The 12,133-nt window shown below is 44.2% G+C and overlaps 1 protein-coding gene across 3 annotated transcripts in view; it reads right to left on the bottom strand.

Moving 5' to 3' along the window:
• The window catches only part of KIAA0319L (KIAA0319 like), an 89,856-nt gene that overhangs the window by 21,997 nt on the left and 55,726 nt on the right, over window positions 1-12,133 (bottom strand). For all 3 annotated transcript variants that reach the window (XM_066575000.1, XM_066575001.1, XM_066575002.1), the window contains exons 6-11: window positions 11,510-11,611; window positions 6,620-6,717; window positions 3,624-3,711; window positions 3,445-3,537; window positions 1,842-1,974; window positions 486-714 (exon numbers count right to left, since the gene is read on the bottom strand). In XM_066575000.1, coding sequence (XP_066431097.1) covers window positions 486-714; window positions 1,842-1,974; window positions 3,445-3,537; window positions 3,624-3,711; window positions 6,620-6,717; window positions 11,510-11,611 — 743 coding nt within the window. The remainder of the gene's footprint in view (window positions 1-485; window positions 715-1,841; window positions 1,975-3,444; window positions 3,538-3,623; window positions 3,712-6,619; window positions 6,718-11,509; window positions 11,612-12,133) is intronic.

The following is a 12,133-nucleotide window of genomic DNA, read 5'->3' as shown; positions in this document are numbered from 1 at the left end:
CTCATGCTGCCCATAGAGGTCTATGAAGAGAAAAGAGGAAAGGAGATGGGAGGTGTTGGAGGCAGACACACACACACCAACATGGTGCTGTAGTATCTTGTAAGGGTTTAGTTGTGTCACAGCTACTGAAATCACATCTACACTGCTCAGTACTGTTGTGTAATGTCCTATATGCTGCTGTTACTTAGGAGGGTGTGCTACAGAAATAGAAAGGAGTCCTGCTCTCCTATGTGTGCAGTGTGTGAAGGCATCATAGCAGCTAGTGCCTATTCACCACCTTAGGGACAACTGAGAATCAGATATGGAGAGGGCAAAACCGGAGAAAAATGCTGAATACCAAACACATAATGGTCAGAAATAGTGCTACGCCTAATGTACAAACACAACAGCTTATTCTGAAAAATCATCTGAAAGTGTGGGTACGCTTTAAATAATCTTATTTATCATAAGATAGGCTATAAGATTTACGAGCAGTTTTACCTCACCTGCATCTCCGTAACTTTTCCTTTGCTGTTCGGACTCAAAGACCACTCATAGCTGACAATACCATGATCATCTGTGCTGAGGTTCGCATACAACACAATAGAATTCCTGGGCAGTGTGATGACTTGGTTGGCTCCTGCATTAGCCACTGGGGGATAATCAACAGCTTTGTTTACTGACAAGTTGGCAGTTGTAGAGTTTTTTTCACCATCAGAGTCTTCGACAGTCAACCTGCAGATCGAAAAAGATTGGAAGAGGAGTAAGAGAGCCATTGACACTGGAATAATATATGTACTGGAATCTTACAACAATTCAGAATACCGTTTATATTACAAGCTTTAGCAGTAAAGTCCCATTTACACAGGACGACTGTCGGGCAAATGCTGCCTGTCACTCGCCCCTGCATGTACTCACTCCCGTGCTGTTGCACAGGAGCTAGTATCATTGACTCGCAGCGGGGCGGCTGGAGGAGATTTTACTCCTCATGCTCCCCCGCCGCTCTCCATTCACTTAACACAGCGGCCGTTCCGTACTGAATGATTGCTGTTTACACTAAACGTTGACCGTTCAGCTCATCATCCATCATTTAGGCTGCATAAAATCCCGAATGATGATCGTTCAGTGTAAACAGCGGCCATTCAGTACTGAGCAGCCGCTGTGTTAAGTGAATGGAGAGAGGCAGGGTAGAGCGAGGAGAGAAATCTCTTCCAGCCACCCCGCTACAAGCCAACAATACTCGCTCCTGTGCAACAGCACGAGAGCGAGTATATCCGGGGACGGGCATCGTTTGCCCGACAGTCGCCCCGTGTAAATGGGGCTTAACAAACAATGGTAATGAAAAAGTTTTAATTGAATTGTTCTTTTGTTGTCAGCCACAAGAGAGCAATCATTCAAAATACAAGCTTCACACATAATAACATGTTAATTAATCTACTGATCTTCTGATCACATTGCCCAATTGATTCGCTCAACCAGGGCCTGCACGTGCTTGTAGTACTGGGCATCTATGGCATTGGACTGGGTATTGAAAGGGATATCCATCACCACTCTCTTTTGTGCCCCATTTTGATAACAGATGTGGAGAGAGACTACTGCACTCCATGTGAGACCGTTGCCCATACAACCATCTGACACCCAGCTAGTATCGTGTACATTAAGTCATGTGCATGATACTGCTGGGTGTCAACCAGATTTCTCAGCAACCATTCCACCGCCCATATAGCAGTTATTCGCCATGTCAGAAAGGCGCAGGAAAGAGAGGTGTTGGACAACCCCTTTAAAGCAGTAGATCTCAGGAGTACATTACAAAAATGAAGTTATATCTTACATTTAACGCAAATTAAAAGTAAAAGTCTTACCGGAAAGTATAATTTCCAGGTACAAGATTTGTCAGTTTTAAAATAGGAGTGTCTGCGGTGATTTTCTCCTCCCTTAGTGGACCCTTCAGCTCTTCCCAGTGGTACTTAATAATTTTCTCATCGTCCTTGCTCTCTTGAAAACAAAGCAGAATTTATAATCCCAAGTATAGATCTCATGTATGAATGCAGAAAGTTCTCAATTTGAAAGCAATCAGTTCTACACATAGAGAAGGATGCCAATAAATAGTCCACAATGTGGTACTATGGACAAGAGCAACCTAATGAGGTTTAGACTTTGTTTCCCCACTTGATTATGTTAAAGTTTACATAGACCACATTATCTCTGTTGCTCACCTTTGCAGTAAAGCTCCTTTTACACGCAAAAATAATCTTTCAGACAACTGAAGGATTGAAAGATTTAGCTATCTATTTGCATAAAACATTAATGGCCATTAACACTATCATCCTCATTTGCATGTAAAAGAACCACTATCAATTGTTTGCAGAGCCCAGTATGTGTTAAAACAAACACACGCCCAGCTGTGTAAACAGCTGCTGGAACATTCCATGGTTTTCCTCATAGCTAGTATAAACATGCCGTGAGGAGAATATCTTGCAGTCTTTTGAAAGATGAGCGAAATACATTCAAATGGAACGTATTTGCTCAGTCTTTCAGCGGCTAAAGAATGGATTTTAAGTGAACTAAAATCCATCGTTCAAATGAAAAGTGCACGATGCCTGAGTTTACATGTAACGATTATCGCTCATTTTTGGCCGCTTGGACGAATTTTGAGCAATGATCGTTGCGTGTAAAAGGGCTTCAGACATGAAGCTATTCTTCTGCCGGACAGAAATCTATATAGAAGGAATTGAATATGTACAGCCTAAACAACTGTTAGCAGTAAGCACTGTTGAAAAATGCTGTGTTTAATGCAAATGCCTGTGTGAGGGAGGCCTTAATGGCATTTTACTGCAACTCAAAATGGGGCCTAAAACCACCTAAGAGTACCTCTGCAGCTGCTTTAATTTTTAAATTCAAGTACGATCATGTTCACACTCAGAACGCTGTACTTTTTGTATCAGCTGTTCCAAGCACTGCAGATTGCCCCCACTGCAGTAATCTGGACAGCCTGCGGTACTCAGAACGCTTTGCTTTTCTTAACAGCCGTTCGGAGTACAAGCAGGATCATATTCGGATGCTAAAATTGAAGCAGCCCCCTTCAATTAGCGGATTGGCGTGGGTTCCAGGCAGTGAACTCCTATGGTCAGATATTGATCGCCTATACTGAAAATAGATCATCAATTTCTAAAATCGGATAACCCCAATTTAATGTTCACATTTTGGGTGTATGCAGCCACCACTAGGGGGAGATAACTGCATATAGAATTATACAGCCAATATTGAACTGAATGGGAGCTATAAACTTTTGTGTACTAAGCATGCCATAGTAATGGCTGCAGGCAAACAGTATTAATGTCAGGAAGATGTTCAGTCCTGTGCCCCTCCCACCCATACGGCAGTTGCATAGACTACCTCTATGTTACGAATAGCACTGACCCGAGAGAGATAGATATTAGATAGACAGACATTTAAAATACTTACGGCTGCCATCAATCACAGTAGATGTGGTGGGCAATGATATTTCTTGATAACGAGGGGACACAATTGCTACTGGAGGTTGGTTCACTCGTGGTTCTGTGAGAATTACATTTATTTTTAGGGAAAATGGCCAGCGACGTATCTACAAGTTTTTAATAAGTACATTTTGAGGGATCTCTGACCTGGTTTGACTGTGACATTCACAAACCCTTCTCCATGTGCATTCTCACCATCCACAATGACTTTGAACTCGTACAGACCTGCTGTGAGCTGTTGAAGAAGTACAATAGTTTTTAATGAGCAGACTTTCACAGGAATTCTACATACTACAAAGCCCAGTACTCGTCTAGAATACAACATACAATTTAACACCATATGCCAAAAATAAATGAAAGGCATCTGATCAGGTATATGTGCAGAATCAATGGAACAAAGCCTTCTCAACAGTTCAAAAACTCAAAACCTCTCATGATAGCCCTCACTTCTTCCTTACAGTGATAAAACGACACATTCTTCTTAGCTGATTAAATAGAATTATGTTCACATCATGGCCTACGTGTCAAGAAAAGCACCGCTGTATACACCAAATGTATTTAATCAGCCAATGGAAGCCAAAAGAATGTTCTATTTGGTGCACCTTTTCTAGTGGTGTGAAATAGTATTGTAGATAGTACTACTTATACATACCGTACAAAGGTATGCAGTTAAAAAAATACAAATAAACCTGCATACTGCACAGTATACGGGTTGTGTTTTTACAATGGGAGCCTATTAACGATGTTTCCCACTGTACTGCCATGTATCCCACTGCCTATAGTAGAATATGTCGCAGCCCTATGCATCTTTTTTTTATTGAGGACGTTCACTATGTGGAGTAAATAATGCATTACTTTGATAGGTGAGACTTTTACGGACGCAGCAATACCAAATATAGTTTGGGGTTTTATTGTTTAGATTTTTTTTATAAGTATGGCAAAAGTTTTTTAAAAAAAAACTTTTATTACCTTTCATTTTTTGAATAATTAGTAAAAAACTTTTCTAAACTAATCTTAACTTTTTTTTTTTTTTTTAAGTCCCCCATAGGGGACAAGAACTTGCAAGGGTTTGATCGCTCCTGCAGTATGATGTAATGCCATAGCATTACATTATACTGTGATCTGACAGGCAATCTATCAAGTCACGCAACGGGCATGGCTTGTTGGTAAATCTGCTATGGCAGCTCTGGAGCCTTTCAGAAGGCCCCCGACTGCCATGGCAACAGCACAGCAACCCGCGATCTCATCGCAGGGGGGCAGTGTGGGACCCCTGAACATCAAATAGGTCCTCTAAATTTCGCTGTCAAAATTGATGGCGGCATTTAAAGGGTCAACAGCTGCAATTAGCGGGGCTGCGTATCGGAGCTGTTGCGGGCGGGTGTCGGCTGTAAGAAACAGATGGCACCTGCATTGTATGGAGCAGGATAAACCTCCAATCCCCCTCCATCCATACAAACCCCTAACCTCCATGATGTAACTATACATTCTGTAGCGTTAAGGGGTTAAAAGCAGCAGGCAATCCTGAAAAACCAATTAAAAGGACATACTCATTGACTCCAAAATCCCACCGCTCCAGCGCTGCATTATCTGCTCTCCCCCATGGTATTCGTGTACCTTGACACCACCAGGAAGTAGTGCTGTAGAGAGCAGTGACAGCCCGGCGAGGCCCCTAGTACCTAATTGGCTGCAGAGATGGCTACTCTGCAGGTCCTAGAAGGTGAGCATTATTCTTTCCTGTGCTCCCGGCCAACAGTTGTCGTCCCCGCTGATGCTGTAAGTTTGCCTAGCTCCTCAGTCCCGGCTACATGTTAAGCTCCCTGAAGATGTATTAATTGTTGCTGCCGCCCTGCTGTAAGTTTTTCAGCCTCCCCAGCCATTTGGTCACGTCCCCACTGCTGTTCTCTGTTGGGCCCCCCTTTCCCCGCTGCAGATCCTCCCCGGTGTCCCCGCAGCTGCTGCTGATCCGCGGGCTATCTCTCCCGAGCACCGCTTGCAGAACATGGAGTATATGGTCAGACAGCGCCGGCAGGAGAGTGCCGTCGGCCCCTTCTCCGCTGTTTCCGCAGCGCCGGCTGAAACACACATGCAGATGATGGTGATGACAGTCTAGTCCGGACCCTCCTGGGTGCTGCTACTCCCCGCTCTCCCATTCTGTCCAGAGGCAGTGGTAGGCCAGCCCACATGGAATGGGAAGCGCACATTGCAGCATTGTGTAGCTGCACAGTGTTTAGAGATTTCTGCTGGTCCCTGGACGGTTAGGGTTTTCTTTTTTTACCAGTGAGGGTTATATGATTAACTGTTAAGGCTTGCATATTACACCTGTAAGATGGAAATGTTTAAAACGAACAATGTAACTCCCCCCCCCCCCCCGGAAGATAAGCCCTAACTCTAACCATCCCGGGGCCGCAACAATCTCTAAACACTGTGCTGCTAGGACCTTACTGACGTCAGCCTATCGGGAGCTAGGGGTGTGACAGGGGCGTTCTTGCATGCCAGCCCTGTCAAACCGCTAACTTCCTGGTGGCATCAAGATACACTAATACCCTCCCCCACTGGCTCCGTTTACAAGCTGCAGTCAGTGACGTTCTGTATACAGGTTGACTGCTGCAGCCAATGACAGGCCTCAGCAGTGCACAGGAATTGCCAGCTTGTACAGGGAACGTCACGGACTACAGTCTGTAAACAAAGCCAGCAGTGGAGGACAGGAGATGCAGTGCTGGCATGCTGGGGTCCAAAGCAGGAGAGGATGTTCTTTTACTGTTTTTTTGGCATTGCCTAATGTTTAAAATTACATTAAATAAAAAGTTAGAAAACCCTTTCAGGGTTTGTCTACACATAGCGGTTTTGCTGCAGATCTGCAGCAGATTCCACCACTTCCACTTGAATTTAATTCATTCCAAAAACCCTTTGTTTATGTTGCTTTTTGGCATAGATCAACAGACTGTCTTGGGTATAGCTGTGGTTTCAAAACATATGTATTCGCTTATGGCAATGCATTAAGAACACAATTTCACAGTATGTTCATGTGCATAAGTCTATACTTGTGGGAGTGCCCTAAGCAGCTGGTTTAAAGGGTGAATGGATAAGGAATGGATTATTAAGGATACATTTTCTAAAGCTCTACTAACCGTTATGGGACTTACCTTTGACAACTTTAGGGACTGGGAATGTTTCCCCTCCATCTCCCCACTGTAATCAGTAGGATGAGTGATCAGCCTCCAGTCATATGTATACATGCTTCCTATAGGTAAATAAAAAACACCTCCATCAGAGAAGGTCAGGCACAGGTATAATATCCATAAACTACTTACTGTGAAGTGAGAAAATACAATCCACTACAGCAATCATTCAAAGTAATATAGAATATTCCTCACTGGTTACTACTGTGTTACTTCTTTTGTTTACACCGAGTCACTGTGACCAGGGCTGGAGTTCAGGCAATTCTCCAAAACGACATATAGTGATATAGCCATAAATAATACAGGTGCCCTGTGTGTCCATGCACAGGAACAGACCTACAAGTACCTTAGCATGTGCATCTTAGAGTACAGGATGCAGCGACAGCCATAAAACCTGCACAGTCTCTGCATTAAAGAGCCACTCTGGTGAAATTCTTTTCTTTCCCTAATGATGTAGCTATCGGTATTAGTGTATCTTGACGCCACCGGAAGCTAGGTCTGCGACAGCTGTCAGCAGGAGTGAACACCCCTAGCTTAAGATTGGCTGCCAACATACAGTAGTAAAGGGCAGAGGAGCAAGCAGGAGTCAACCCTGCATCCCAGGCAGCTAGCACCTTGCCGCCCGTGTCCCCTGCAGTAAATAACGCAGCCCCCCGTCCCCTAATGTCACAATCGCAGTCCCCCATCCGGCGGAGCTGGCAGGCCGCCTCACCTAATGTCCCATGTACTCTGACACCCCCCCCATCTCCGCCGCCACCGCAAACAGCCGCGGGCAAAAGGGCACAGATCTGTAGCCCATGGCAGAAAGGGGAGAGAGCAGGAGCCGAGGGAAGACGGCAGCGCTGCCATTACTTACAGAAAGGGCAGAGAGCGCAGGAGCCGAGGGGAGACTGCAGAGCAGCGCTTACTTGCTGGAAGGCGAGAGAGAGAGAGCAGGAGCCGTGGGGAGACAACAGCGCCGCGGTTACTGACAGAAAGGGCCGAGAACAGCAGGAGCTGCGCCAATTTCATTATGTTAACATTATAAAGAGAATTAAGAGTGCCATTTCTATTAATGTGTTATTGCCCAAACGTGAAATATCTTTTTAAACTAAGCAGATCATCATGTGCAGCCTCATTCGGATATTGTTTGGTATGCATCTGCATGCAGATTTGAAGACATCCATACTAATATTAGAAATGTGAAAGTAACTCTGTTTGTTACCTTTTGGATAACTAAACCACTGACGCGATTTTGATGAAATTTGGCAGGGAGATAGTCAGCATCTCGAGGAAGGGCATGGGCTACATTTAATCCTGAAGATTTATAGGGTTCTCTAGGGAGTGTGACAAGACAGATTTATTTGGCGATGCACAGGAGCACCTCCGCCGTGCGGAGGAGAAGGGGGTGCACATCATAAGCTAGGACTCCCCAAAAGGACAGAGTCACGAGGCCAGACGCCATTGCCGCACGTATGCAATTATTAAGCTAGCAGGGATACCCGGTGTTGCCCGGGATTAAAACTTGAACCAAAGACACCTTAACATGGATTGAGATTTTTAAGAAAATCTGTGTTGCCCATAGCAACCAATCACAACGATGCTTTTATTTTACCTCAGCAGTATAATGCCTCCCTCACACAGGCATTTTTGTACAGCGTTTAGCGCTGCTTTTTCAGCACAGCGCTAAACACTATACAATGGTCCTATTCATTTTTAATGGGGATGTTCACACAGGGCTGAAAATGCAGCCTCTTCAATGCTGTGCTTTGACAGCGTTGCATGTCCTATTTTGGGGTGGTTTCAGCCCTGTCTTGCCCAGTGAAATGAATGGGCAGCGGTTTCAGCGCTGCCGAAAATGAGGCACAACTTGGTACTGCACTTCAGGCAGCGCTAAACGCCCTAGCTACACTGCCTGAGTTAAATTTAAAAAAAAAATAATACTCACCCTACAGGTGATGTTGCTGTCCCCAGCGCTCTCGGGACTTGTCAGCTGGCAGGGGAACTTTTTCTTTGGTGACTGGGATGTGAAATCCCCGCCTCCAATGAGAGATTTCTCCGATTGGCTGAGCGCCGCTGATTGACAGACCACTCAGCCAATCACAGCTGGCACTGGATGCATCCACTCACAGCCATTCATTCATTGAATGGCTGTGATTGGATGCATCCATTGCTGGCTCTGATTGGCTCATCCAGCTGTCACTCAGCGGCACTTAGGCAATCAGAGCAATCGGCCGGCTTCACAAGGTCTCGACAGCGGTGCCGGGGACAGCGACTTCACCAGCTAGGTGAGTGTTGATTCTTTTCTTTAATCAGCAGCCTTGGCTGGGTTATGAGCTGTGCTCAAAACGCAGCCAAAAATCTGACATAACGCATGCCAGCGCTGCTGAAACCGGGCATAATCTGCAGTTAACGCAGTGTTGAAGAAAGTTGTGTTTCTGCAAACGCCTGTGTGAGGGAGGCCTTACAAATGAAAGCTGAACTGTACGACACAAACAGACAGGTTTTGCCCCCAAAACCTTTATATCCTAGCAAAAGATGACAAGACCGAAGGCGTACAGAACTGTGCTGACATAGGTACATTCCTTTCACTATTTTAACTTTTTACATTTCAATATACAGCAAAACACAGATTAGATTAAAGAAATACAAATTCCATGTGGAAGAAGCTAGTAACAAGCTAGTAGTACATAAATTGCAATCCACACCACCACCTATGTATTCCAATTTTCTTGTAGGAGACCTGACTGAGCAAACCTGGCAACCACAATGAAAGCAACAGTGAGATGTACAGTATTACCGTTAGGACCTGTATGGGCAGGTCAACCAGGTTAAGAGCATGAGAGTTTGCACAGGCAGGTCAAACTGGTGGAAAGTGTCAATCACGTCAAAATTGTTGAAATTTGTCTAGAAATGTTATGCTGAAGTCATTTATGGTTTCTGTCATTTTAATAAAAGAGATGGGTTTGGAGGGGTAACATCACTCCTTAGGCAGATCACCAAGAAGTATAAGGCTATCCATGCTCCTCTGGGTAATGCCCATATTTGAAGAGATGACGTGGAATATTTGTGATGGCACATAAAACTGAATTCTCGGCAGTTGTGGCTATGAGAGTGAGAAGAGTTGGTTGCATATACTAAGTGATAAAAGGAGTTGGGTGCCAGCGATTGGTGCAAACACCGTTGCGTAGTGTGTGTGTCATGGAAGGATATGAACCTGTGTGCACCCACGGATTGTGCCGAATAGTAGTAGTGGGTGTGAGGAGACAAAGCCAGCATTGTGAGTGTTGAATGTTTCCCAAGTGCATCCTAAATCCGCCCAAAGTGTTAGATGCCTGGGAAGTAGAGGCTATTGAGGGAGTAACATAGTATGCTAGGCTGAAAAAAGACAAATGTCCATCTAGTTCAGCCTGTTTCCACCCCCCCTTGTTGATCCAGAGGAAGGCAAAAAACCCCAATGAGACAGAAGCCAATTTATCCCATTTTGGGGGAAAAAAAACTCCTTCCCAACTCCATAATGGCAGTCAAATAAATCCCCGACTCATCATTTGAAAAGTTCCTACCTGACTCCAAGTCCAGCAGTTGGAAGCCCCAATTCAACAACCGTTCTGCTTATATAATGTCTATATCCTGTAATGCCACAGTTCTCTAAAAAGACGTCTAGTCCCTCTTAAACTCCGATTGTGTCATCACCACGTTCTCAGGCAGAGCGTTCCATAGTCTCACCGCTCTGTATTGGTGAGTGAACTGACCAGAAGTAACCTTTGAGCTAGTAAGTTCTGTCTGGTGTTTTTGCCAGACTGCCAATACCTGTGTGCAGCTACGTCTTCAGTAAAATAACAGTTTGAGCAACACGTGGCAATACTTATTTTCTGCTCTGCAACCTTGTTTAAACCCACAAGACACTAGTAAAGCCCCTCATTTTTTTTAATATACCACCTCCAAGTGATTCACATTAAGTTGCAGTGGCTGGTCCAGAACCCCCAATGCGCCTAACATTAGCGTACATGACCACAAATGCAGAGCTCATAGAAGAGGCTTTTGGAGCAGTTTAAGGGACCCATAAGGAAGGATGGAATGGGATTATGTCTCATGATGGCAGCTTAAGGCAGGTTTAGCATTAGCATAAGAGTATACTATGCTATTGAACAAATAGCAGATTTGTCCATCAACAAAGAAATTATGTAACCATTACAGACAGTAAGAGCTTAGAAGCGGCACCGTTTACGTGTTCATCCTCTCATTTTCCTGGAAAAACACTGTTGCTGATGTCAGTAAAGCGGAATAACCAGTTCTTTATAATTGCTGGAGGATACGGAGCTGGAAAAACAGCTTCTCAACATAAATCAACCCCTTACCAGACATAACGGACAATTCTGGTGAAATGCTCTATTTTTGCGCGGATTCTGCATGGACAGCTTCCATTGAAATCAATGGAAGCTGTCCGATCCTCAGCCCCTCCACAATTGACATTGTGGAAAGGTCGCTAGGTGATGACGCGGGAAAGGCAGGAGTTTAAAATAAAAAATCTGCACTGTGCACGTCCGACGGCGAGCCGTGCAGACTATCTGCACTACAGATAAAGAAGCAGAAAAGCATGTACGCACGGACGCTGCTGCTGCCATGGCTAGGTTCTGCATGTGGAATCCGACCCGCTGGTATGCAGGTGGCCTTAGTACAAATGTTTTGCTTTCTGTTATATCAGATAGAACTACATTGAGCTATGCAGAATTTTAATGATGGTTCATGTTGTTTTGGAAGGTATACATTGGTCCCATAAATGGAGAAAGAAAAGTGAAACTATTTAATGAAAATACAGGAAATGACAGAAATCATTAGTTTAGGAGGGGTAAGTATATTAACAGATGGCATTACCTTCAGGAGGCTCAGGAAGGACAAATGCATTCAGCTGAACAGCATTTTTCGGTAAGGTGACCTCAACGCTATCTCCAGCAGATACCACAAGCTTATTGGTGACTAGAGGAAAACAAGAAGATGCATTTAGCTCATGTCTGCACACATATAATGTTGGACGATGCAGGATAGCGGTACTGGAGAAGGGAGGCAGATAAAGGACACCCATGTTAAGTACAGTATTCTAGTCCTGTTGGACAAAAGTTATAAAAGTTAAAGCGACTTGAATTCTCAGAATAAGCTGCTGTTTGTGTACATGAGGATCACTATTGTAGGTCATATAACCTGCATCCTTTTACCCTCTGCAGGCTCCATCTCTGATTCTCAAAAACCTACATGAACAACTCAGACAAATTATTATAAAACAACTATCTTTATTAATGATCAAACATTCTAATAAATCCCAAAAGGATAACAGGACTACACAAAAGCTCGTCAGGTACCAATACAGACCAAAATAAAACTATTACCAGCTGTGGATCAACAGGACCAAAAGACATTCTAGAATAAAGCCAATTCAAATCTATATAAACACCACCACCTAGATGTATACAGAATATATCCATAAGTGAAAAGGTCCATAGG

The sequence above is a fragment of the Eleutherodactylus coqui genome, chromosome 1 (assembly GCF_035609145.1).
Source record: "Eleutherodactylus coqui strain aEleCoq1 chromosome 1, aEleCoq1.hap1, whole genome shotgun sequence".
Classification (NCBI taxonomy): Eukaryota; Metazoa; Chordata; class Amphibia; order Anura; family Eleutherodactylidae; genus Eleutherodactylus; species Eleutherodactylus coqui.
Note: the sequence above shows the minus strand (reverse complement) of the source record. Positions and strands in the feature narration are given on the sequence as shown.